Source organism: Rhea pennata, chromosome 4 (assembly GCF_028389875.1).
Source record: "Rhea pennata isolate bPtePen1 chromosome 4, bPtePen1.pri, whole genome shotgun sequence".
In the NCBI taxonomy this organism is placed as follows: Eukaryota; Metazoa; Chordata; class Aves; order Rheiformes; family Rheidae; genus Rhea; species Rhea pennata.
The window spans coordinates 50,123,037-50,148,936 of record NC_084666.1 but is presented as its reverse complement, the minus strand read 5'-3'; the positions used below and the strand labels follow the sequence as shown (position 1 = coordinate 50,148,936).

Sequence of the window (25,900 nt, the reverse complement as noted above, 5' to 3'; positions counted from 1 at the left end):
AGGTTACAAACAGTAAAAAGTAACTCATAATAACTGCAAGAACAATACTTAATCATTAGGCTTTTACATGTGGTCTATAATCACTACTAAAGGAAAGTCATTAACAAAGACTGTTGCTTTATTAAAAAAGTCAGCCAAATACAGTATTTTCTATTGAATTAGATTCTTGAGTTATATTTTTACTTTTTTGAACCAGTTATAGCCAGAACAAGCAATGAAGAGATATCAAAAACAGATACCTCAATGACAGTAGTATTAAAAGAAAATGTTATCACATTTAAAGAAGGAACTACAAATCTTTGTTTTTCCCCTTCTACCAATCATATTTTTTTACTGATTGCCCACACTAGCTGCAATTTTTATTTAGCAATTGAAGCTCAATCTGAAGGGGTGGGGGAAGTTACCTTCACTCTGTTCGAGGTGACTAACCAATAAGGTATTTTTCTCCCAATAAGAGAAACCAGAATATCAGATCAAAGATGTTCAGCCTGAGCTCAATATCATGACCTAAAGTAACTGCTGTTCCTAAACTGCAGCAAGATACCAGATCAATTCCAACCAGGTGTTTCTGAAATCTCTTCCAAAGAGCAGAGCATACATTTACATGTATTTTGAGCAGGTGCAAGCTACTATTAACTGCTTCTCTGTACCGTTAACAACAGCTGTATTTTACTTGCAAGAATTTAGGAAGCCACACTATAACGACTATTCTGCACATAACGTTTGGACGGAACATTTATATTAGTTAACTGCATGAATTGTTCTCCTCACTCAAAATTAGAGGTACCTGGGCAAAATGCCAAAGTATTGAAACAATTATGCAGTGCTAGGAATGCTTCTGCTCACACGGTTTACTTACATTTCTTCACTGCTGGATTTTCTGATACAATTACACTTTCAAACTGCATAAAATACAGACTAGGCCAAAATCATTTCTAGTAGCCCCCAATACAGCTTATACTAAAATTGTTTTAATGTCACACTTTGGAATTATTATTCCATGAGTCAAAGAAAGAACAAAGTATGTCTTCTCATCAAAAGGTAAAATTTTGTATTTGATTTTCTAAGAAGAAACATTTAGATTCAGCTGTTTACAGCTTTTTTGTATGATTTTACCTGGCTTACAGGATGAAAGCGACCAAACTGCTTGTGAGCCTATTTCTCTAACAGTACCCGTCCTCTCTAACTGCTTTGGATCAGCACCAGGTGGTGTCTTGTTTGGGGTAGTCATTTCTGAGAAAAAAAAAAAAAAAAAAAAAAAGAGAGAACAAGCAAGTTATTTGATACATTTTCAGCTTGATGGGAAAGCTAGAGTTGTGTTATTTCATAAAAAAAACTTTAATTATTTGGCTTCATACTTCTCCCTCTATATGTATGAATCACTTACATGGTTCCACATACACACAAAAGTCTGCATGCATAAGACTTTGATGCACACTTGGAACACTTATAAAATACATTTTACTTGCATCATTCTAATTCACATATACAGAATTACTTAAGAGTTTCAGATTTCATTTTCTTTGGTTTCTTTTAAAAATGAAAAAGAACTCTTGCTGATTTAAAGGCCAGTGCTACACATTTGTTTTCTCCCTAAATTTGCAAGGTTTCTTTTTTTGGTTGGTTGTTTTTTTAATTTGGAAGTTGAGAAGCCTATACAGAAACTAGAGTAAGTCAGTGATTCTGAAGCCACTTCTCCTTAAATATAGGAAACCAAAGTTTAAACATATCATACAGTCCCTAATTTGGCAGGGATAGGTTTCCATTTCCTTAACTCACAACTTTCATCTGGAATCATAAACCTGTAACATGTATTACCCAAATAATCACACAGCCTGTGTCTAAACTGTCACTACACTTGTTTCTCATTGATTATGGAGAACTTTCTACCTAGAAAATAGTTTAGAAACTGTTTTTTCACCTCAAAGGATTCCAAAGAAAAACTCCATACAAGGAGCTACATTAAAAGCCTAAAATATGAAAATATTAAGCACTTAATTAGGAAATATTCACGGACTCCTAATCCTTTGTTTATACACACGTCAGTATATTACACCCTGCTGAATCACAGAAACAGGTCTTCCAGAATCCCTCCCAGACAGAAATTGAGGTATAGAACTAGTCTAGTATCCAAACAGACCTCAGCCTCTACAGAAATAATACAAGTCAGAGAACCAATATTTTTCCTACAGAAGAATTGCTCTGCAGCTAAAACTTCTGGATAGGACACAGAAAATCTAAATTCTGTAGTTTTTTTCTTTTTTTAAATGAGAACCAGATAGATGTTTTGAGTAGACAAAGATATAAAAATCTATGCATCTTTTTCATTTTGCAAACACAAAGTTAAGATAGATTTCTGGTTCTGTTGCAACTCACTTACATACAAGGCTGCAGTCATGACTGCTATTAAAAAGTCTGAAGAAATAATTACTCTCTTCCATCGCATTTTCCTACAGAAGTGTTGGAAATCAAACAAAATTAAAAACAGAACAATTAAGTCATCCATTCCTATATTGAAGACTAGCACTAGCAACCATATTTAAATATTGTATTATTTGTTTTTAAAGCTCTAGCAGGTATTTACAATAGCCCATTCTAAATGTGTTTTCTATTACATTGGTTACACCATAAACGTGCTAATATATAGACTGGACTATATAGTAAAATAAAATAAAAAAAAGTTTAAACTTACTCTAGTTGCAAGTTAATACAAGTTTAAATTTGTTGATAGCAATTTCAATAAAATATGTTGATTGAATATTCTGATCTTCTGAGAATTTAGATTTTTTCTCTCAAAAAAAATGCTTGTAGCTCACAGCTACTAGAAAACAGAGCCATTTCTTATCCTAATAACCAGAATACGCTCACTAAGCTTTAGGGGAAGACTATTTTCCTAAACTCATGAATTTTTTAGCTTAAATCCAGAGTTTGCACTGATTATTTTTTTGCTTTTGTGATAATGAACCAGCTGAGAGGCTGAATTGCACTTATTTTAATTCTCATTTTTATACACATACCAACATTCCTGTTCTTCCCACCACTAAAAATACACATAGAAAATTTAATCTTGTAGATTACAGCTAAATTATCAGTTCAACACAAACTCTTAAATATCACCAGTAAGTCTTCCAATTCCTTTACTGCTCTTTAATCAGAAACACAAACTCTGAGTCTCTGTCATATCTTTGTGGGCCTGAAATACACAATAAGAACCACGATCTAGAGCTTCCCATTTTCACAGCCTGAGCTTCTTTTCTTTCAATAGACAAAGCTACTAAAGATCCAGATTTCAACTCCAAACCACTGCTGGTTTGGAGCCTGCCATAAATTATGCATCAGAACTATGAAAGACTGAAAATCATTAGTTCAAATCATTAGTTCAAACACTAATCATGTCATTTTTTTTGTGACTAAACTTCTAGTTAACCAGATTAGCAAGCAACAATACACTCTGTATAGCTTTGCTGATGCTTCCTAATATACCAGGAATTTATAAAGCTAGTGAGCTGATAGAAGTACAGTGAAAACAGAACAGCAAACCTCCAGTGACACATTTTGACATTTTACTAGAAGTAAAAGCTCTTCATTTTGGACAAGACGCAAATACTCAGTAACCACGTTTGCATTTGCTTTAAGTCACCAAAGCAAAAGTTTTAATCATTTTTCTTAGACTGAAGAGATAACGGAATGAGAATCAGCACCCTTCCTCCTCCCTCCCCAACATGTGCCTTGGGCTAGGAAAAGATAAGTTATTTGTCTAGAAGCCTTTCTCCTTGTGTTTAAGGTATGCTGCAAAATGGAAAGAAACATTGCCTCTATAGAAGCACTGGTCAAAATATCTCAAATTTTCCAAACCAGTTATTCTGAAAAATTGTTAGGCTTGTTTTCTTAATGATAACATGAATATTTTGATGTTTTAATGACACGATTGATCACACTTCTATTGTGCCACCTTCCAATGTGCTATACACCCATCTTTCCATTAATGCAAGAAGAATGTTGGGCTTCTTCCCTCTCCCCACTCTTGATCTCCCTATCCCTTCAGATTTTCCCCTCTTCCTTCCAAAAAAGAGCATGTGTTTGCCCTTTTCGAGAGGACCCCTCTGTGAAATAGCATTCATGAAAGAAGTTTTAATAAAAGGTTTACAAAGTTAAATGCAACTTAAATGGCTTAACACAGCTACTTTTGACAATCCAAGCTAGACGAGTCATTCTCAGTATACCAGTGGAAAATGCTTTTAAAAGGTGCATATCTGAAAGCTAATCCTTCACTGATTTCACATACACACTCTTCTGCATTACACTGAAGAAAGAGCGCAACACATCTTGGTCTTTTCCTGCTAAAGCTCCTTTCAAATCCAGACAAGGAAACTTAGAGAAAATTGCTTTGTAATCTGCAAAATTTCTGATCCCACCAAGCTGGTACTTGCCAAATTATTAAAATTTTCACCTGTAAGGACCTTAGAGGTCAGTCTGTCCCCAACAGCTGTCTGTCCAGCCATTTCTCTCTCTGAGAAAAGAGATTAATAACCTTTGTGGATAGCTAACTCCAGCATTTTGTCATCCTAATATCCAACCTAAATATTATCCTCTAAAAAGAAACATGATTTCTTCTTGCATTCTATAGGCAGAAGACTAGTTATTCACTAACCTTTATGTAGTAACCTAAATAACTGAGCATCCCCACCTGATTTGCTCTGTTAATTCTTTCCTTGATTAAGAGTACCTATTTCTTTCAAGTTTCCCTCGCAGGCAAAGTTTTATAAACCTAATATTCTTGCAGAGTCTGGAGACCTACACACTAGAATTAAAAACAAGACATACCACTTTACCAAAGGCCCATATTCAACAGAATTTACCTGCCCAGCCTTTTTTTTTTTTTAATACATACAGACATCACACACTGACATATATCAAAGTTACACTTGTCTATATGAAACAATATTAAGTTACTAAAACATTTATGCACTCTAGTCCTCAGGTGCTTTCTGGGGACTGCTTCCTGTTCAGTAATACGCTTTCCACTAATTTTACTATTGATTTTTCCTGCCTGTGTTTAGTTCTCAATTCTTGTAACTGAATTTCACTAATTTCAGATCAACTCTCCAATTTTAATTTCATTTGGATTTCTGACCCTGCCCTATACTGTGTTGACAGTCCTCTGAACTTTGGCAACATAAACATTTTGTTTATGAACCATTGAAGAAAACTGAATAAAGATACATTCAAAACATAACTCTCTTGGGGAATGCTTCATGGCATCCCTGTTTAACAGTGAATTATTTACAAGTCAGCTTTAGAGAAGCAATTTTTCAAACAGCTGTACATATATCAACAAAAAACAAACACATTTCAGCAGCTTGTTTTTAACAATGTCAACCAGGACAATGACAGAAACCCTATGTCAAGACACACCACTTGTATTGCTTCTTCATTAAGTACATTGGCTACTGTCAAGAAAAAAAAAAGTTCGATCCAGAATGTTCTTAATAAACCAAAGCTAAACAGGTTTCTGTTTCCTTGTTCTTTTAATTGTCTTCTACTTACTAAAATCTATTCTCCTACCTCCCCAGAGTATTTCAGAGGATCAAAGTTAGGCTCACTGATCTATAATTTCTCATATTTTCTGTTCTCACTCTTTAGAGACAAAAGGCTATGTTTGAACTTTTCCAGGTCTCAGAGCCTTAACTTGCACAGATTCTTAATATAACTGCCAACAATTCAAAAAACCTTCAGCTAATTCCCTGTATTTTCTATGATAAATTTTATCAACTCTTGCCAACTTGAAACACCCATTACTTATAAAGCAGTTTTCCTTATACTTCCTAATGGAAAGGAAATAGCATAACTTAGCTTTCCTGACTTTCATACTTGTACTAGTTAACTGTACTCATTTTATCCTTCCTACACACACCTTTTCCTGCTCTCTTTTTTTTTTTTTTTTTTTTTGTGTGTGTGGCCTCTTTTCAATTTTAAGGCCTTCACACATCTAAAGATACATCTAGGAAGTAGCATCTTATTATGTTTCCTATTTTTTATTCAAATGAAAGATAAACATGTTACATAGCCATTAGGTATTTCAGTAACAGCCACCTCTCCTACATATTTCATTATTCTCTTAATGCATTTTTGAATACTATTTTTATTATATTATTATTCTATTCTATCTAATTAGATGCATTAAAGATTTTTACACAATCTGAGTTTTCTTTAAAAAAATATAAAATCTAATAAGGATACAAGTACTTCTTTAGGAAAGGTTAAAAGCAGTCTTCATAAAATACAGCAACCAGAGGATAAAATCATCTTTGACAAATTAAGTTGCTTTCACTCTGGCCTCTTTGGTAGCCCAGCAACTTCTATACAGGACTTTTACTCTGAATTATGAACTATAATTACTCTTTAGTAACTCCACTATGGTTGTGTTCCCCAGTCTCAAGAAATATTTACAATACCAACTCAAAACATCGATTGTGCTTAACCACTAGATCATATTTCTCCTCTCCCAGTTTAGGGATGGTGAGGATGTCAAAATTTAAATGCATAAACAAACATGCGTACACTAAACGAGAAATAAAAAGTATGTAACTACTTATAATGAAACCGCTACCTCTAGACGCTAAAGGCTCTACAACTCGAGCAAGCGTACCGCATAAGAAAGCGGAGCTTTTGTCCCGGCACCGCTACAGCTTCAGCGACAGCCGTGACACCTGCAGACGAGACACGGGGGCCGCACGCCCGCAAACCGACGCTGGCTCAGGGAAGCGATGAGGCGACCTGGACGCGGCGAAACCTTCCCTTCGCCGCGGCGTCCGCGCCTGATCCTCGGCACTGCTGCGGCGAAAGCAAGGTGCGGGGAAGAGGTGAAAGGACAAGACGACCGGCACCACACAAAGCCCTTCCGCAGAGGCAAGGGGCGGGCAGACAGACCCGCCGCCGCCGTGAGGCGCCGCCACGAGCCGCGCTCGCGCAGTCACTTTTAAACCCCAGAGCAGCTCCCGGGCTGGCGCTGACCGTTCAACCGCCGCCGGCCGCGCACGCGCAGAGCGCGGCGCGAGCCGGGTTTAAAAGAGCGGGAGGGGGAGGGGGCGCCCACAGGTGTCCGCGCGCAGCAGAAGCGCCGCGCGGCGCGGCGCGAGGGAAGGGGGCAGGTGGCGGCGGCGCGGGCCGCGGCCGCGCTCGCCGAGGGCGGGCGCGAGCCGCAGCACCGGCGGAAGCGGGGCGCGAGCCGCAGCAGCAGCAGCGGCGGCGGCGGCGGCGGCCCACACACCTCCCACGCAACGTCGCCCCGCCCGCCCGCGCGGCGGCGGCGGCGTCACTCGGAGATGACGCCACCAACCGCCGCGTCCCTGCCGCGCTTCCGACGCCAGCCCCGCCCTCCCCTGCGCCCGGAGGCGCCGCTCTCTCTTTCAACGTGCGCGCTTTCTCTATGGTGAGCCGCCCGCCCTTCCCGTTTCTCTCTATGGTGCGCGGCCCAGGCCCCTCCCTGCGGGGCGGCGGCCATCTTGGCCGGGTGGCGGCGGGAGCACGTTGCGCGCCGGCCCGTGGAGGACGCGGCGCAGTTGCCGGCTCGAGCCTGGCCGGGGAGCGGCGCTCCCCTCTCACCCTCCCGGTAAGCGGTCTCCGGAGGGAGCGGCGGCATCGCGCGGGGAGGAGGAAGGAGGGAGGCGAAGGCGCCGGGGGGCGCCGGGGGCCCGGCCTGCGGCTTCCCGGCCCTGCGCGGGCAGCGAGGCCCGCCGCCGCGGCTCGTCCTGAGCCCCCGGTAGCGGCTGGAGGGGGCTTTTCCGTGTGGCCCGGTGCTCCCTGTGGAGCCCCTTCCCCGGGGGCAGAAGCTGTCGGGTGGGAGGTCGCGCTCTGCCCAGCTGGAATTGCCTCGACGTGAAGTTCATACTTCCTGCTGGCGGGGTTACACGGAGCCGGTCAGGTTTTCTTAGCGTTTTTCTTTTTGGCTGTCCTTTGCTATGCAGCAGCCAGTGAAAACAAAAGGGAAAAAAAGTCGCTGTGCTTCTGAGATCAGCCAAAAGAATTGCTTACGTGTAGAGACCCCTGTGCAGGCTTAGCGTGTCGTCATGGCCAGGCACCTTGGAAGGGAAAAATCAGTATTTTTCTTCCCTGAAATTGAGGGATTTCTCTGTTGGAGGAAAAAGCCCTACATTTTGCCGTGTTTTCAGAAAATTAAAATCCACATTTGTGCTTGTGTGATGAAGAGATCAAGACTTCTTGCAGGTTTCACATGGTGTAGGTAAGGCCATTTCTTCCAAGATACATAAAAATATGGAAGGACCTTGGTAGTGGCATATGTTTAGTTGCTTCACCTGCAAGTTTCTGTGGCAGTTTTCAAGTTCAAATTTAAGATTCTGTCTTACGTTTTTCTAAACTGTTGTGCTAAAGAAGTGGTCTTTAAATACTCCTATAATTTTCTTGTGGTAGAAGATGTTGCTAATTTATGGATTTATTCTTATGCATTTCACTTCACGTTAAAAAGAAATACTAAGGGTTGAGTGATAATTAATTAATATCATTCAGCATCAGCTAAACATACACACTCTATACTGCATCAGCATAGTTGACCGTATGGTTTTCCTGTTAACATTATGTTTTTTCTTTTCTTCATTCATGTTGTGCCCTACAAATAATATATTGAGATATATACAGTAATGATTAAGGGATTTGGCTTGTAAACTAGCTCTAGTAGACTAGTTCTTAATTCTCAGTAGATCCCCACTTTTAACATTTACTGTTATTTCTGCTATGTCGTTTATAAATGGTAATAGCAAGAAAACAGATCTTCATGTCTTTCATTTAAGTTTTCAGTGAGTATCTGATCTCTAAGTTTCTTGCTCTTGTTGTGATATAACTGGCTATAGTTATTTTAAAGATGGATTGAGAGGTGATTCTTGAGGCTAATGATTTTCAGAGGAAAGTGTAAATGTTATTTATCCTCACTCTTTTCCCGCTATTTATTATTTAGATCTGATGAGATGCAATTTATTAAAATTTTCACTGATTTTTCTTCGAAGTAGCTAAAGTATTGCTCAGTTCTGAACACTGATCTGTCCTTCACCACAACTTTGAATTGAATCGTCTTGTCTCTGGGAGGTGCTTCAGTCTTCATTGTTATTATTAATGTTTGCATGTTTACTTCTGAATAATAATTTAGCACTGTTACAAGTTGTCTCCTGTCATAGTTAACTTGATTCAGTAAATTGCGTTGTGCTTGTATGCAGCTCTAATGTCTGGGAAAGAAATAAATATGAATGTTTCCTAATGCAAGTGCTTTAAATTTCTTGTACAGATTATAGATAACTAGTGCCTTTTGTAGCAGCATGCTTGCACACTGCCCGCTTCCCTCCCCCCAAGCCGTGTGGTGTGTGTGTGTCAGATAGCAGTTGCATCTGAGAACATAGAAAACATTATCATAAGTGTTGTAAGTCAGTGTTCTTATGTTCCTTATTTTTAGACATGCTTTAGTGTTTGTATTAAGTGCCATAATCAGCTGTATTGGGCAGCTTTGGGGTTCAATAATTGAACCCCCAAGGATTTAAAGCACTGTTTGGCTAGCAGTTGTTATTCTCCCTCACATTCTTATACCTGTGTCACCACGCCATCATTCTGGAAAGATTTCCTGTTGTCTGTCAGAATTCACTAATTTAAATTAATGTATTACTCTGTAATTAGTAATGAGTTAATATAGTTGCACATTGTTTTCAATTCTGTTCTTCTTGGTTTGGAAAACAGAAATATGAAACTGAATTTAAACGCTTCTGAATACCAGTTTCTCCTGCCCTTAAACTGCTGACTCTACCTAACAATTATGGGTATGCTATATTGTAGCATATACATATTGTATTTGTATATGTATATAGGTTGCTGACCTGTATTCAGTGCTTTGAGAGTTCCACTGTCTGCACTGTGAGATCAAACAGTCCTATTCTGTATGTTAAATGCCACTGAAATAACTTTGTATAAATACATAACTTGAACTCAGTCTGGTTTTGGATAATGTTTTTTTAACTTGCTTGAAGCTGTAGAAATTTAAATGTGTTTTGGATTTGGGGAGGAGGAGGGATTGCATTTCTTGTGGTTATTATCCTAGACATTAGGACAGCCCTGGAAATAATGCTATTGCAGAAGCGATAGAAGTCGCAAAATAATTTTGTTCTGAAAACAACTTAAGACTCCTAGAAGAGTTTTATTCTTTATTTCCCCTCTCTATAAAGTACTCTAAAAATGCTTAGCATACTTAATGCCTGTGACTTGTGGACCCTTCAAAACTCTTTGCCGTAGATAAGCATTTTCCTATATAAATCAGGTAAATTATTACGTAAAAAAATCCTAAGCTCCTATATTACTTACTTACAAAGGTCTGATTCATCAACAGGTAACAGTGTAAACTTTAGTCTGTTTTTCCCATCAAGATTGGTTAGAAAGCTCATTGAAGCCGGTGGTGAAGACTGATTCAAGCTCTGCTTGACTTTGTCTTTTAGAGCAACTCACCCCATTCTCCTCCTTCATTGCTTTAAGCTAAGGTGCCAGACTGGAAGGTGGGACAGCTGAGGACTGAGTTTATATCCTAGTCTGCTAACGGTACTGTGTAGGCACTAATCTCCAGCCCAGGTCTGGGAGGTTGTGTAGAGGAGGTAAGCTGCTGGAATGTGGCAAGTCTGCTAGAGCTTGCTTTTGTGACTCCTAGAAAACAGCCTTCATGCTAATGAAGAGCTAAGATGACTAGCAGGAAAGGCCCTGCCCAGGACATAGACTAGTATGGTCTGGCTGCTCAGTGTCCTCAGCGCTGTGTGCAAGCTTCGCAGCTTTGCAAGAGGTAGGGCTGACCCAGATTAGGCACACTTTGGAAAATCAGAGAGCAAGAGGGTGATCCAGCTCCTAGTACCCTGTGCCCTACAAACTAGAGGACTTTTTTCATAAAAGATACATTTCCCTAATCATTCTTTATCTTACTTGAAACACTGACAAAAACCAGTGTTCCAGTATTCTAGAAGATTACCCTGACTTAGACATCCTTATAGAAACAGAAAGTCTTACTTTCAGAACTTATTTTCTTCAGTTGAAGCTGTATTGAAGTGAGATTCATAAGCCCATTATCCCATGTCCACAATGAATGTACCAGCCACTGTGCTATGATTTCTCTCTCTGAGGCCTGTTCTATGGATGCAGTCACAATGTGCAGCCCTACTTTATCAGTCTGTTATATGATTGTATAGAGTTATAATAAAATATTTTAAATACATTTAAAAATAATCCTGTATTTAAAAACATCAACTCATTTACTAAGACTATTTTTAATATGATGTAAGCTGCTGGAAAAGTTAAAAACTTAAAGAATAAAAAATTGTCAAATATTAAAAGTAGAGACTATCATGGTAAGAGCTGAAGGCATGAATAATAATTGCATTCACTTACATCTGGTAAAGAATATCTTTAGACATTAAAAATATGTTGGACATTGAAAAAGGAAGTAAGGCTACCACATCTAAAAGGAAGCAGTTAAACTGTTAAGTATGGAAATAATGGATTTAAGGATTCAATAACATCTTTTTTCTTTTTCCTTTTTTTTTTTTTTTTTTTTTACTTCCTATTAGATAGATGCCAGTTTCTTTTTTAATTTCATAACAAGCTACTATCTGTAGGATTCCTTCCAACTGTAATTCAGAAGTGGGTTTAGGGATGAATAGTATTTAATGAAATAAATGTGCCATATATTGTCTTCTTTCATATATTCTTGCTTCTTTCAGGAGACTGAAAGTCACAACCTTTCTTCATACAATAGGCATATGTAGTAAATAGTCTCTAAAGCACTGCAGAGCAGTTGGGGCAGAGATGAGCTGCATGTCCAACAGAAAATGCTTTAATAAGAACTATTGGAATCCTTTTCATGGAAGAAAGACCATGATTATGTGGAAACTTGGAGTATTTCAGGACTCCTTGACCAGTTATGTCTTTGAACTACTGATGCGTATTGCATTGAACTGGAATGATTTTGAACTGGCATCATCTGTATGACTGCCATCATTTTCTTTAGTAGTGTTAAACTGAAACTGGAGATGATTTGTGCATGTTGGTGGTCTTTCTTTAGACATTAAAAAAAAAAAAATCTGGTTGTCATCTATCCCAAAGTAAAATCTTGTAAACTTCTGTTAGCCTCATAATTCTGTTACTTTCTGTATTCTGGACCAGGAGTGAGTGGAGAGCATGGTTCTTACAGGTGAATTGCCCTTATGAAGATGAAATCACTATTATTTTCAGTACTCTCTGTGAGTATATTCATGATCAAAAAGTATCAGTACACTTTAAGTAAAAGAGGAATGAATTTTATCTGTCAAGACTGAAAAAGTATTTGCCCTCCTCCCCTTCCCCTGCTACAGTTGGTGACTTTATAAATTCCCAGTGCAATGCAATGCTTGTAACTGCTTTATAGGTGTCTAAGCAAGGCAACAGGCAGTTGTGCAGAGGAATGCAAGTCGTAATTTCAGTTGCTCAAATGTTTTTATCTTTAATTTCAGGAATATTCAATCATCTAATAATTCGAGAGCTTTCTCTTCTAGAAATAGTCTTTTTAGAAAACATTTTGTTTATTTTTATTGTAATTTATTGTAGTCACTGATACTGTATTAGGAAATACAGAATTTAAGTGTCGATACTCAAGTAGAGATGAAGCTTATGTCTATCAAATGTTTTCATGGCATGTCTGTTGTTCTCACTGACTGGATTATTTTTCTATATACAAATACAAATTTTCACTTTGAAGACTGGACTAGATTTTACATCTTTGAACTTTGCCAGTAGTAACTTTAGGTTGGTATGGCCTTCTCTGTGCTGCCAGTAATCATGATGTTCTCTTTGTGTTTTATTTTGTTTTGTTTTTTAATTATTTTTTTAAGATCTGGAAGTCTCGAATTCCTCCTGCTCATAATCTGACTGGTGTATGTGCTTAACCCTAAGCTGTGCATTATGGCAGACAAACTAACAAGAATTGCTATTGTTAACCATGACAAGTGTAAGCCAAAGAAATGCCGTCAAGAATGCAAAAAGAGTTGTCCTGTGGTTCGAATGGGTAAGAGAAGTAATTTAATAAAATATTTAAATAACGGGGAAAATTAAAATAATACTTACTAGAAGGAGCTAGAAGTTTTCCTTTTTTTTCTTAATAACATGAGTCTTTGTTTTATAAAGCTTTTATAAGTTGGGTATCACCGCAAGCATTACCTGTAGCAGTAATGCCAGATCTTTAGATGATCTGAGGATTAAGGGAAGTTATTTAATACGCATTTCTCTGTGGAATTCAATAGTATCAATAAGAAATATGATTCATCAGAAACTTTCTTGAGTTAGTTTTATTCTTTTTCACTAGGAAAACTTTGCATAGAAGTCACATCGCAGAGCAAAATAGCATGGATCTCAGAAACACTTTGTATTGGTTGTGGTATTTGCATCAAGGTAAAAGACTGTTTTACTTAAAATGATAAAATTTTTTCATTACATTGTTATCTTTACTAATGCATACTACAACTTCATAAAGCAATTTTGTTTCTCTAAGTAATCAGACCCTGTTTACAGTTATTGTTTGTATTAAGTACTGTATCACATTATGGAGCTGTTTGGTTGGGGAAGGGGTTGTTTGTGGCAGTGGAGGCATAGCATTAGAAAGACAATATTGTACTAGAGCAATAGCATATATGTTGGGTACCTCATTTGTATCATAGACTGACTCTCTAAATTGCCAGCTGTGTAATTTAGAAAACATGATAAGAACTATTTTGGAGAAGCTGACTGTGTAAACGAAGTGAAGCTATTTTTTCTTATGAGTAATCTTTTAAAAATACTTCATTCAGATATTGTATACTGCAAAGCTAGGTGCAAAATGGAACAGAAAATAATTTTGTTAATAATAGTTTCTGAGTACTAGTAATATATAATCTTACTTCTATTGTAGAAATGTCCTTTCGGAGCCCTGTCAATTGTTAACTTACCTAGCAACCTGGAGAAAGAAACAACACACAGATATTGTGCTAATGCCTTCAAACTTCACAGGTATTTTTTTTCCCAAATTAATGTAAAAAACACACAAATTCCAAATTTTTGATCATTTGAACTAGAAGCTCACATCACTGTTTTTGGTTACCATCTCAGTAACTTTCGTTCTGAATGTTTGTGGTATTTCTCTTATTAAAAAGCATTATAATGATACAAAATTTTAGTGGTCGTTTCATAGAAATCCTGTTAAACAAGTGGTTCTTAAATCTTGCTTATAGTCTTCTAGTTTTTGGGAATATTGATTTATTTTTGAAGACTGTATTGGTAAATTAACAAAACAAGGTGAAACATCGACATATTTGAAAACAGGTCATAACATTTACTTTACCACCAAATGTTGATATCTGATGGCATTAAATTAATACTCAAATTATCAATGTTGTATACAGGTTGCCTATCCCTCGTCCGGGTGAAGTACTGGGATTGGTCGGAACCAATGGTATTGGAAAATCAACTGCCTTGAAAATTCTAGCAGGAAAACAGAAGCCAAATCTTGGAAAGTATGACGTACGTATCAGCAGTAAAATAGAGTTGGCATTGTATTGTTGGCATAGTGTTGTTAATATTTTATGATATTCTTTCACTTCAAATTTTCACATCTGTGAATGTGGTAGAATTTGCAAGGACGATGGCAATTTACCTCTTAACCATCAATGGCCTACTCAACCCGGAAATGGTAAGAAGGGGGTGTTTATGAAAAGATTTTTTGGAAACTTCATACATCGTTCAAGAAAGATAAGACTTACAAGCTAAATCATTTTTGTTACTCATTGAAGATGAGTATCAGGAGTGTATTTGTATCTTTAAGTCATAGGTGATTTATTTTTATAGCAGCCTTTTAAAAAAATACTCAATTTTGTTTTTTCCACACAAATTCCATATTTCAAGGAATTTAGATAGCCTGAATTATTGAGTTGCTTCCAAGTTTAACTTTGTTTTTCTCTGGATGAATCTAGTGTATATGAGTATTACCCTGTTAACCTTGCTATCTCTTCCTTTCTTCAATTCTTTTGAAAGGTGATCTCATATAAAATATCTGGTTATCTTAAGAAGTTGGTGAAAATATATCCCACTGTACACTTCTATGTGCTTTAGAAAGTCCTTAGCTGCTTCATGTTATGTAATATGGACTAAATATAAATTTTGATAATGTTTTTTGAGAGTCAGACATACTATAACTTACTATCTGCTGGTCTGAATGGGAAATCAGAAGCCATTTTCCTATATATTTGTGCAGCCAGAAGGCAAAATATTTACAAAATTTTGTTTACCTACCACTATAGTCCAAGGAGTGAATATTATTAAAGAAAAGAGGTATCTCACTCTTACGCATGTGCTCTCACACACTGTCTCTGTGTCTCAACTACTGTGGCTCTTTTTATCTGATAGTATTTCCAGTTGTCGCCTTTTTCACTTTCAAATCAATAGCTACAGTTGAGTTCTGTTACTCATTTTTCTTCTTTTCCAAGAAGAACAATTTGTATGAACAAGTATTCTTAAACTTTTTTCACTCCTTTCATTATCTGGAAGGGTGGTATTTTAATGAATTATCTATTTCATGCCTGCCACTTAGAACTGCAGAAAAATAATCATTTTCCATCTACTTTTCCATTATCATTTGAATGTGTTTTACATTATTTTGTGGACTTCTTGTTTCAGGTGGTAGTATTGCAGAAATAGCAAAACTTTTGACTCTTTGTGCTTAATTGAATTACCATGCTTCCAAAATCAGACTTCCGTGTGAAGAGCCAAATCATTATGACCACAGAAATACGTGGTATGAATTCAGTCTTCCATGTTGCTTCTGCTCTAAAACTTATGAAGCATTTCCTCTCTGTAGTTGCGTGGTTTGGAAATACAGCTGTGTCACTCTGTTTCTATGCTATTTACCATCATAATAATTTAGAACCATGCAAAGAAGAATGCTGCATAAAATGACACTGTACAAGTTGTATTTTTGCCATGGATGATTGCTCTAAACAGTTCTTTTCATTTTTTGATTCCTTTGAAATGTTTGCTGGAAGCAGAGAGGGAGACCAATATTTAATGCATCTTTGTGCAAGCTGATTTTATTAATCCAGCTCTTTTTTCCCTGGATTCGCGGGGTTGGAGAGCTAACGCCATGCAAGTTCAAGTTTGTAAATAAGTTCAATTACACTAATCTATACCAATGTTTTTTCCTGTGAAGTAGTTTCACCCATACACTTTCTTAACTTTATCCAGAGGAAACAATTTAACTGTGTTAGGTGCAAGTTTAAGATGCTTTTTCTTGAAAAAGCTAGTAACAGTGCAGCTCAAAAATGTCTGAGCTCCTGCCTTCATTTTGCAATTAAATTTTTTTTTAATGAAAACTATTAGAGCAAAAAAAAAATTAGTAAAAAGCTTTTATCAGGCTTCTTTCATTTTGCAAGCATAATGTATTTGTTGTGTTGATTGGAATTTTAAAATGAAATATTTTTGATGTATTTAAAATAGCATAAGTAAACATAGACTCTAATTCTGCCACAGGATCCACCTGACTGGCAAGAAATTTTGACTTATTTTCGAGGATCTGAATTACAAAATTATTTCACTAAGATCCTAGAAGATGACTTGAAAGCCATTATTAAACCTCAGTATGTGGACCAGATACCTAAAGCTGCCAAGGTAAGAAACATTATTAGCTACTAGAAAGCTAGGAGCTTCTCCTGTAATAATTATCGTGTATTTGAGGCTTTTTAATAGTATAATTTAATGTATAAAATACACTACTATCTGAAATATTAAATGTTAATTTTTGTCCATTTATCATGCAGGGAACAGTGGGATCAATTTTGGATAGAAAGGATGAAACTAGTACACAAACTGTTGTTTGTCAACAACTTGGTAAGTAGCTTTGTAAAATCAAACTTGATTTGAGAAACAATTACTGAAAAAATAAAGTTTGACACTAATGGTAGGTTTAAATTAAACTGAATTCAAAAAGTCTTTAAAGATGCTTTGGTGTAAAGCCTAAGACTTGCTGTAGGCATAGCTGAACCAATGCCAAAAATAACTTCTTGTGAAATTGATACAGGTTAGTTAATAGGAATAGAAATGAGTGCAGTCCTTGTTATATAATAGGAAGTGCTTATTTTTAAATCTGGAAAAAATCGAGTTACAATCCGTTGCTCTTGCTCATTTACAGTTTTGGCAAAATTTTAGCACCTTCTGCTAGAACCGTTGTGTAAAGAAAATATTATTCGAGTGTGAGAAACCTTTTTTGAAATGACTTGCATACATGTATGTATATGTGATTATAAGAGAAGTATGTAGATTTCTGAGAAGGATGTAATTATTAAGAAGAAAATCTGTAACAGTTCAGCTGCTGTGCATTTTTAAAATATTTTGAGTTGGGCGTTAATAAATTTAGGTGCTAATGTAGGTGTTGCTAAATTAAAAACAGGGTTTGTTTTGGTAAAGGTAGGGGTGCAGCCTGACACCAAGAGTGTGATCTGTGAGCCCCACTGAAGTACTTACCAGAATTGTCAGTTTTTGAAATGTGTTGCTCGTGAAGCTGACAAGAAAATACTGACTTCACCCAGTTACTATAATGTTTGGGGAACTTACGGTTTTCGTGAAAATCAGAGCTCTTCGGCTGGATCTAACAGGAAATATTTTGATAAGAAACTATACAAGTTCTAAGGGCCAGAAATGTTCACCAAATGTATGCTGGAAAAACAAACAGAAATGTAACCTTTCCACATGTTAGGAAACTGCAGTACAAGTTAATCGGTTAATGCTATTGATAAGTCCTACCTTGCTTTGGCTTTTACAAATAGCATTATAATGCACCTATCTAAACTGAATACTTTTAATTTTCTATTCTATTTCTCTGAATAAAATATTTATTGTGATTATGCATGATTCTATAGATAATAAACACAATGAACTGTTTTTTCAGTTGATTGTAACAAATATCTAAACTTTTTTTTTTTTTCTTAATGTCAGATTTAACCCATCTGAGAGAAAGAAATGTTGAGGACCTTTCAGGAGGAGAACTTCAGAGATTTGCTTGTGCAGTTGTGTGCATTCAGAAGGCTGATATGTATGTTTTATTTACTTCTATTAGACATTGCTTTTAATAGTCTGTGTCAGAGTATCACCTGATGTATGTCCTGATACTTTAATTCATTTGGCTAGAAATAGCTAATTTCAGAGGCCTGTGTTTTAAGTTACAGCATCACAAATTCATAACCTTCCCTAATCCCACAGGAAGATACCCTGTTTTCCTCTCTGAATAAGACATAAAGTAGACCCATCCCCACCTTTGGGAGTTTGTTGCGTGTCCCCCCCTCCCTTTATTTTATTTTATTTTATTTTTTAATCTTGCGAGCAGAAGATCACTGTCCCATCTATGCTGTTTCCTGACTCCCGGCTTTGGGAGCAAGAAAGCAGGATCGGAAGACTGATGATTTTCTGTTTTCTTTTTTTGTTTTTTTTTTTTTTTTTTTTTAAGAAGTCCTTATTCTAGTTCTCCTAAAACTGTTACTTTCACACTTCTCAGTTCATGTTAAATTTAAGCTGAATCAGAACTGAGTGTATGGGATTCCTAAGTGATTGCTGACTTCTCTAACGTTTGATAACTTTGTTACAGTTTTTGGCAAGGTAGTACTTAACTCGGGCTGTTTAACAATTTCCTGCTATATTTATCAGAGGTTCAAGGGAAGTGTCAGTACACACTTTTCTCTCTCTCTCCCTTCCACTTGCTCCCCCTCTCTGTCTAAATGTTTATAAACTTTTATTTTTGTGTACTTAATGTTTGAAAGCTTTGTATTTAAAGTACGATAGATTTGAATATGTTAATCAAACAAACTTGCATTCGCTGAAACTTTCATCTTTTTTTTTGTGGGCTAGCTTCATGTTTGATGAACCTTCTAGCTACCTAGATGTGAAGCAGCGCTTGAAGGCTGCCATAACTATTCGATCCCTGATAAACCCTGACAGGTAAAAATCAATTTAATTTGTTTTGCTAGACTGTAATAATAGGTGATGGTTTACAGACTGAACAAAAATCTAGTCCATGCCCTGCAAGTGCTAATTTCTTCATGTGGTACATTAACAGATATTTTAAAATACCCTAGTATTTTCTTGCTTTGCATTTTGGAAAATGGTTCCCAATTCAGCATTGGGGAAAACTGTAGTAAAAATGTGAAAATTAGAGGTGGTTATTTTTCACCCTAATATTGGTGTCCTAGCTCTTTCTCACAGTTATTTTCTTAAAATAGATCAAGTATTTCTTTCACTCCAGCCAGTCAAGGTCCTTTTGCTTACTCTACTTATAGAAACTGTCAGCTTATATTGAGGATGAGCTTTTAAATATAGTTCGAAATGTTTGCATACAGGACACTTAATGAGCTATTTTCTTTTTTATATCAGAGGTTTAAACTCTTCTTATTTAGTATAAAGCTAAGAATGCATATTAAAATGAGAATCATGGTAATAGTATTAAAGTATGCAAGACTATAGTAAGAAACATTTTGTAATGAACTATAAAAATTTCTTTGTGGCTCTGTTTTTCAGGTACATTATTGTTGTAGAGCATGATCTAAGTGTGTTGGATTATCTGTCTGACTTTATCTGCTGCCTGTATGGTGTGCCAAGTGCTTATGGTGTTGTAACTATGCCTTTCAGTGTAAGAGAAGGTAATTGTTGCAATATTTTTCTTTTAACCTTACAAAAAAGTCCTATGAAAGAAAAAAAGATGCTAAAATAGTTGTTGTCTATTATGTGAACGTGTGCTCTTCCTGTCATGTTATATTTCAGTAATTAATTGAAAAATAATGTTATATGCAGAATTTCTGTTTTCTGTGTTTCTAAATAAACTGTGTTTCTAAATAAACTCAGTTCAAAAGCCTTAACTAAAATACCCTTTGTCTAATGGTGTGGATGTGATTTTGATATTTGCAAGTGTTTTTTAAATAGAGGAATTGCACAAAAGACCCTATAAATAGTAAAGAAAGGGCAGGAGATGGTTGCATAGTACATATATAGTGTCCAACTAATTGATGGTACTGCTTGTATTGAGACTTGGTAACAGATTTTTTTTTTTTGAGAGATAGTGGGTCCAACAACAGTAGTTCCTTTAAACTCTACACCCTGTACTAGTTAGGGGCTTTCAGGATGAGCTTCTATAGCTTTTTTTGTAATTTTAATAAGATTATTTTTCACTTAATTTGCATTATTTCCATACTTTCAAATAAGAGGTTTTGTTGCCTATTTTCACATGCCATTTAAAAGCCAACATTCTCCCTATCTGCTGGGAATTTTTAGGCAAGAACCAAAATCCATCAATGTCTTGTTTTTGTTTATGTAGCCTGTTTTTAAAAAAAATCTCTCTTTTTCCTCCCTTCATAGGCATAAACATATTCTTAGATGGCTACGTTCCAACAGAAAATCTAAGGTTTCGAGATGCATCTTTGGTTTTTAAAGTAGCTGAGACAGCTAATGAAGAAGAGGTTAAGAAGATGTGTATGTATAAATATCCAGGAATGAAAAAAAAGATGGGAGAATTTGAACTATCCATAGTGGCTGGAGAATTCACTGATTCTGAAATCATGGTGATGTTAGGGGAAAACGGTAAGTGGAATTCTTATTGTAATCTGTTCCTAATTCTCCTTTCCAGTCTGGGAGCTAGGCTTCTAAATTACTAGGTTTTAGTGAGGTTGAGCTGCTTGTTTCCTCGTGAAGATACCAACGCCATAAACTCACTCTCTAATTCGTAGGAGCTTGAACGTTAATGATGTCATTGTATTTTTCTGTTACCTCATTTTAAGAACTGAGATTAGCAAAATGATGAGGGACCTAGTGAGCTAGCACCAAGTCTGGACTATTGTAGCTTTGATAATTCCTCTATTTATTTCAAGCATGTACCACTTGATATTACTTGCTTTTTCAAGTGAAAGAGACATTCAAAGTAGTCTAACTTAGAATATATTTTTAAGTATTTATTTTGTTTGGTCAGTGACTTAAATGCCAGAGATCTAAGTCTTATATTTTAAGTCTTATATACAACTTACATTTTTGTAGGAACTGGCAAAACTACATTTATCCGAATGCTTGCAGGAAGACTTACACCTGATGAAGGAGGTAGTGTTTAGTACCTCAGTTTAAAACCTATTTTGAGGATATTGGAAAAGTTCTTGTTTTCATAGTGACTTTTATCTTTTTATAGGTGAAGTCCCAGTTCTAAATGTCAGCTACAAGCCACAGAAGATCAGTCCTAAATCTACAGTACGTTTAAGCCTTATTTATTACTTACGTATTGTTTTAGCAACAAAAGCATGTTCTTAGTGCACAGGTAGAATTTATGCTGTGAACAAAAAGGTGTTTTAACTCTTTCTTTCTTGTTTTCTTGTGGTATGTTGCATAAAACTAAGTAGTAACATTTCTTTCTTTAAATAGGGAAGTGTCCGTCAACTACTGCATGAGAAGATCAGAGATGCCTATACACACCCCCAGTTTGTAACTGATGTAATGAAACCTCTTCAGATAGAAAACATCATTGACCAAGAGGTATTAATTGCCTGAGATAACATCTTTTTTGTCTTCTGTACCTGTACTCCAGTTAAATGTGGCTTACCTCTTATCCTTTAATAGGTTCAGACATTGTCTGGTGGTGAGCTCCAGCGTGTAGCATTAGCTCTTTGTCTCGGTAAGCCTGCAGATGTTTACCTAATTGACGAACCTTCGGCGTATTTGGACTCTGAACAGCGTCTGATGGCTGCTAGAGTCATTAAACGGTAATATACACGTGATGGGAGAACTGCCTGAAATTTTCAATAGTTCTACAATAAATTTATATTCAGCTGTCTCTCAAATTTATTTCTGTTTCAGTTTCATTCTCCATGCTAAAAAAACGGCTTTTGTGGTAGAACATGACTTTATCATGGCTACTTATCTTGCTGATCGAGTGATTGTTTTTGATGGTATTCCTTCCAAGAACACACTTGCAAACAGGTAAGCAACTTGTTTGGATTAGTAAACAATATGCAAGAGGACAACATAGGAATAAATTATTAATCAGAAACATCCTCACTTATCTAAAACTGAAGCTACATTCAAACTAAATTAAGAGTGTCCTGAGGCCCTGGATTTTGTTTTGAAGCAAGGGAGGGAAAATAGTACTGATGTGCACTTCAGGGCCGCCTAGGCACAGAATTAGGGGCATAGATGTATTCTTTATCTAAGACCTCAGAAGACGGGGTCTCTCCTGGCATAAACAATTTAAAGCAACTGCATACCAATTAAATTGCAGTCAGAGAAGAACAACTAAGAGGCATTGCTCAGGAGGACTAAAAAGGGGCTAACTGAGTGTGCTTAGGAAAATAATTTCCAAATAGTTAAAAGAAAGAGGTTAACTAAGGGTGTTTCTTGTACAAACGCAGGTCCTGTGTGAAGTGCTAGTCTTCCCAGCAATATAGAATGTACAGAGGCTATGATCTTTACACTGTAAAAGCTGTCCCTTCTGATATGCATTTCTGTAAATAATTTCACGTAAATTAAGGACACTCTTCAAAGAGTTTAACAGAAATAAATTTCTTAAACCAGTGTAATTGTTAAGTATTTAGTGTTAGCCAGATGAAGTAAACACATCAGTTTTTTTTGTATGTGCTAGTTTGTTTGGTTTTCTTAATCATTGTCACTTAACTGCTTCAGTATATTGTTATGACTTTTGCTGTTCCTCACTAGTGGTGCAGCTCAAATTTTTAATGTAAAGAATTGTGTGGCTCTGCACACAAGCATTTTATTTACAAAGTAAAGAGAATGCAAAGGAAGCAGTCTGAAGACTAGTAGTGTCATGCTCAGATACTGCTGAAAGATGATCATAGCACTTATGGCTTCTTATTTGATAAATTATTTGACCGAACATATAACACAAGTTGGTTTGTATTTGACATACTGGGATGTGCTACCAGACCTGATTGAGCTCAAGATGGAGATAAAAGCTGCCAGCTCTGCAGATGTAGCTGTAGTTAGAAGTATAAAACTTCTGAAAATTTAGCTGAAAAATACATGTACCATTCCTAAAGTTCTCTTCTCTTTAACAGTCCTCAAACTCTTTTGGCTGGAATGAATAAGTTTTTATCTCAACTTGAAATCACTTTTAGAAGGGACCCCAACAATTACCGACCAAGAATAAACAAACTCAATTCAATCAAGGTAAGAGAAAAGTTACAGTGCAGAAACTGTGACTGTTCAGTATCAGCCCAGGTTTGAAAACAAGGAACAAAATGAAAACTGACCTGCTGGTCTTGCTGTGCTAGAGAAAACCATGTGAAAAGAGTAGTAAGAACTATAAGGAAGGTAGAAAGGAATTGCGATAAATGCCTTCATTTCAGCTACGTTTAGTCTGCCAGAGACTGTTTTAAATAACACTGACTCTTTTTTTTTCTCTTCCAAAGGATGTGGAACAAAAGAAGAGTGGAAACTACTTTTTCTTGGATGACTAAATATTGAATCTGAGCATCTTTAATTGCCATATACAAATGCAAATTGAAGTCTGAACAGTTGTGAGTTAAGACTCAATCAGGTTTTAGAACACTTCATCTTTTGGAGCTTAAACTCTGTTGCTGCGTGTAACACCGCAGGCCACTTGCAGTGTAAATTCTAGTCCGAGTAAAACTGCCACTTTCTTTGTATGGTATCACAGCCATATTTTCATTGTAATAATTCAAAATAGACAAACCTAAAATTGTGCAAAAGTGTCTCCAGATTTTTCAAAATTTAAGGCGGGATTTCAGTTCAATACATTCTACTCTTACCAAGTGGTGACTGGACTTCCAAATTAAAAAACAAAAAAACAACAACAAAAAAACCCACACCTTTGCTGCTTCCTGTATAAGATGAAGACTTGCAAAGAATATGAAGACAAAAACTAATTTTTAAAAGTAAATCTCTCTGAATGAGGGTTTCATAAATAAATGGAAACACTCTTCTGTGACACAGTACAAAAATCATTGAATTACTAATTCAGTGTGTATGTTTGCATGTATTTTTGTATGATGGTCATGCACACATTTTTTCATGTTAGCAAGGTAACACAGATGGGAGTACAAACTACATACAATAGAGATTTACACTTCAGTCCTCTGCCTTTTTACATCTTCTCAGATGTAGTAACAGCAGGTCCATTGAATAAAATTTTTAAAAGAAAATACTGAAATCCTTTCAGTCTTCTGTAACTGAAATCTGTGTTGAATTTCCATAGCCAAGGATAGTGAAGAAAAGCTAATGACTGACTTTTCTAATTGCTTGCTGAAAAAGCTCTACAGTATAGTATAGGAAGTCGGTTTTTGAGTAATAAAACCATGTTTCACAAATACTGACAACTTGTTGACAAAACCCTCCTCCTATACTGTATTAAATTCATATGTAGCTACTCAAAGCTGAAGAGAACACTTGCCTTATGTGTTCTTCTAATAAATTGATAATCTATGCAGAGCTTTGTCAAGGAGCAAAAATAGTACAGCAGCTGATCTGTGGGCAAGAGTGTATAGCTCAAATTTAGGGATTCCCTCAGAAGCTAAAACAGGGTAAGGTTTCAATTTAGATAGCATAGAGCAAAGTATACTTTTGCATGCAAGGGTTTTTAATGGCACCCATAGGGGATTTATAGAACCAAAGGGGATGTTTCAAAGGAGGGAAGAAATCCCTTTCTCTTATACTGTTTATCTGAGCAGAATAAAATACATGCAGACAGCTGCTGCTTTAAGGTTTGACACTGGCCCTATGAAAATACATGGGGCTTCCTTAAACTGTAGAGAGTTCATTTTAAAGCAGTTAATTACCTTGTAACATGTCAAAGTGGCAATTGCTTCTGCAACAGCTGCTAGTAAAATTCTAGTATAGACCTGTCTGTATTTGTTATTTGGAAGATCAGCCCCTGCACTTCAGAGAGAGGGAATAATGCGTCATCAGACAGGCCACACTACAGCCAGGCAGATTCAAGAGGGACACAGACTGCAAGGGATCACCATGGCTGGATCATCAGCAGCTGACTGGTTGCAACAAGAAGGATCCACAGTCAAATGAGACCAGTGGAAGTTGTGGAAGAGTAAAGACACGTGTTGGAGGAGGAGCTGGCCTGTAGACTGTAGCTGTTGAAGTCTTGACCATTCTTCTACTTGTGTGATTAAGATCAGCTCATTTTTCAAGAAGCATATTAAAATGATGCATCATTTAGTAGGTTAAACATCTTACAAAAACATACCATTTCTATGGGCACATTCCCTAACTTCCTCAAAGTTTTGCTCTATAAAACCATTTTTTTAAGGAAGGGAAGTTGAGGCTGAAGTCACCCTTCCATCCAGACTTGCTAGCAGATGAATCACAGTTGTCTCATCCCTGTTCATAACTGCTGGAACACCCCATCGCTCCAGGGGAAGACGGAGTTGTAAAGAGATGAAGATGCAAGAAGTAACTTTTGGCTATGTTATGATTCCTTTATGCAGTCAAAAGGGAAAGGAAGTAGCTTAATACAAAAACTGACTCTTAAAAGAGCTAGCTTTTTTAAGTAAGGTCCTTCAGAAAGCAGGAAGGAAAAAAGTATTATATTTTTGAGGGTTCCTAAGCAAAAAGTTGAACAAATGCAAGTGTCGTAGATAACTGAAAATAGCTTTCAACTGTATAGCTCTCAACCAGTAAAGTAAGGTATTTTCCATGCAATAGTTGCCTATTCTGCCTTTACTGTCAAAAAAATGCTACCAGAGGTGAAAGAAAAGTTGGCTTACTTTTCTATTTGTGTCTTTGTCTTGTAAACTACAGGGGAATGGCAATGATTTGTTCCCCAACCCCCCAGCCATATGTCTGTTAGTAATTCAGGTGTTAT

At 36.7% G+C, this 25,900-nt stretch overlaps 2 protein-coding genes across 4 annotated transcripts in view; one reads left to right on the top strand and one right to left on the bottom strand.

Annotated features, from left to right (window-relative positions):
* ANAPC10 (anaphase promoting complex subunit 10) overlaps window positions 1–7,093 on the bottom strand; it is a 266,250-nt gene extending 259,157 nt beyond the window's left edge. For both annotated transcript variants that reach the window (XR_009958294.1, XM_062574767.1), the window contains exons 1-2: window positions 6,650–7,093; window positions 1,117–1,233 (exon numbers count right to left, since the gene is read on the bottom strand). Coding sequence is in view for 1 of the 2 variants with exons in the window: in XM_062574767.1 (XP_062430751.1) it covers window positions 1,117–1,231 (115 nt within the window). In the remaining variant the exon portion in view is untranslated. The remainder of the gene's footprint in view (window positions 1–1,116; window positions 1,234–6,649) is intronic.
* Window positions 7,094–7,469: 376 nt separating this feature from the next.
* ABCE1 (ATP binding cassette subfamily E member 1) lies at window positions 7,470–25,737 on the top strand. Of its 2 annotated transcripts, XM_062573914.1 has the most exons (18): window positions 7,470–7,612; window positions 12,900–13,072; window positions 13,370–13,455; window positions 13,952–14,049; window positions 14,442–14,559; window positions 16,561–16,698; window positions 16,848–16,917; window positions 18,022–18,118; window positions 18,928–19,017; window positions 19,594–19,715; window positions 20,428–20,649; window positions 21,100–21,159; window positions 21,245–21,303; window positions 21,475–21,585; window positions 21,670–21,812; window positions 21,907–22,029; window positions 23,121–23,232; window positions 23,475–25,737. In XM_062573914.1, the coding sequence occupies exons 2-18, from the start codon at window positions 12,970–12,972 to the stop codon at window positions 23,520–23,522; spliced, it is 1,800 nt and encodes a 599-aa protein (XP_062429898.1). In that variant the 5' UTR covers window positions 7,470–7,612; window positions 12,900–12,969; the 3' UTR covers window positions 23,523–25,737. The 2 variants fall into 2 exon arrangements, with proteins under 2 accessions (XP_062429898.1, XP_062429900.1); XM_062573916.1 differs by lacking the exon at window positions 21,100–21,159.
* Window positions 25,738–25,900: the final 163 nt, after the last annotated feature.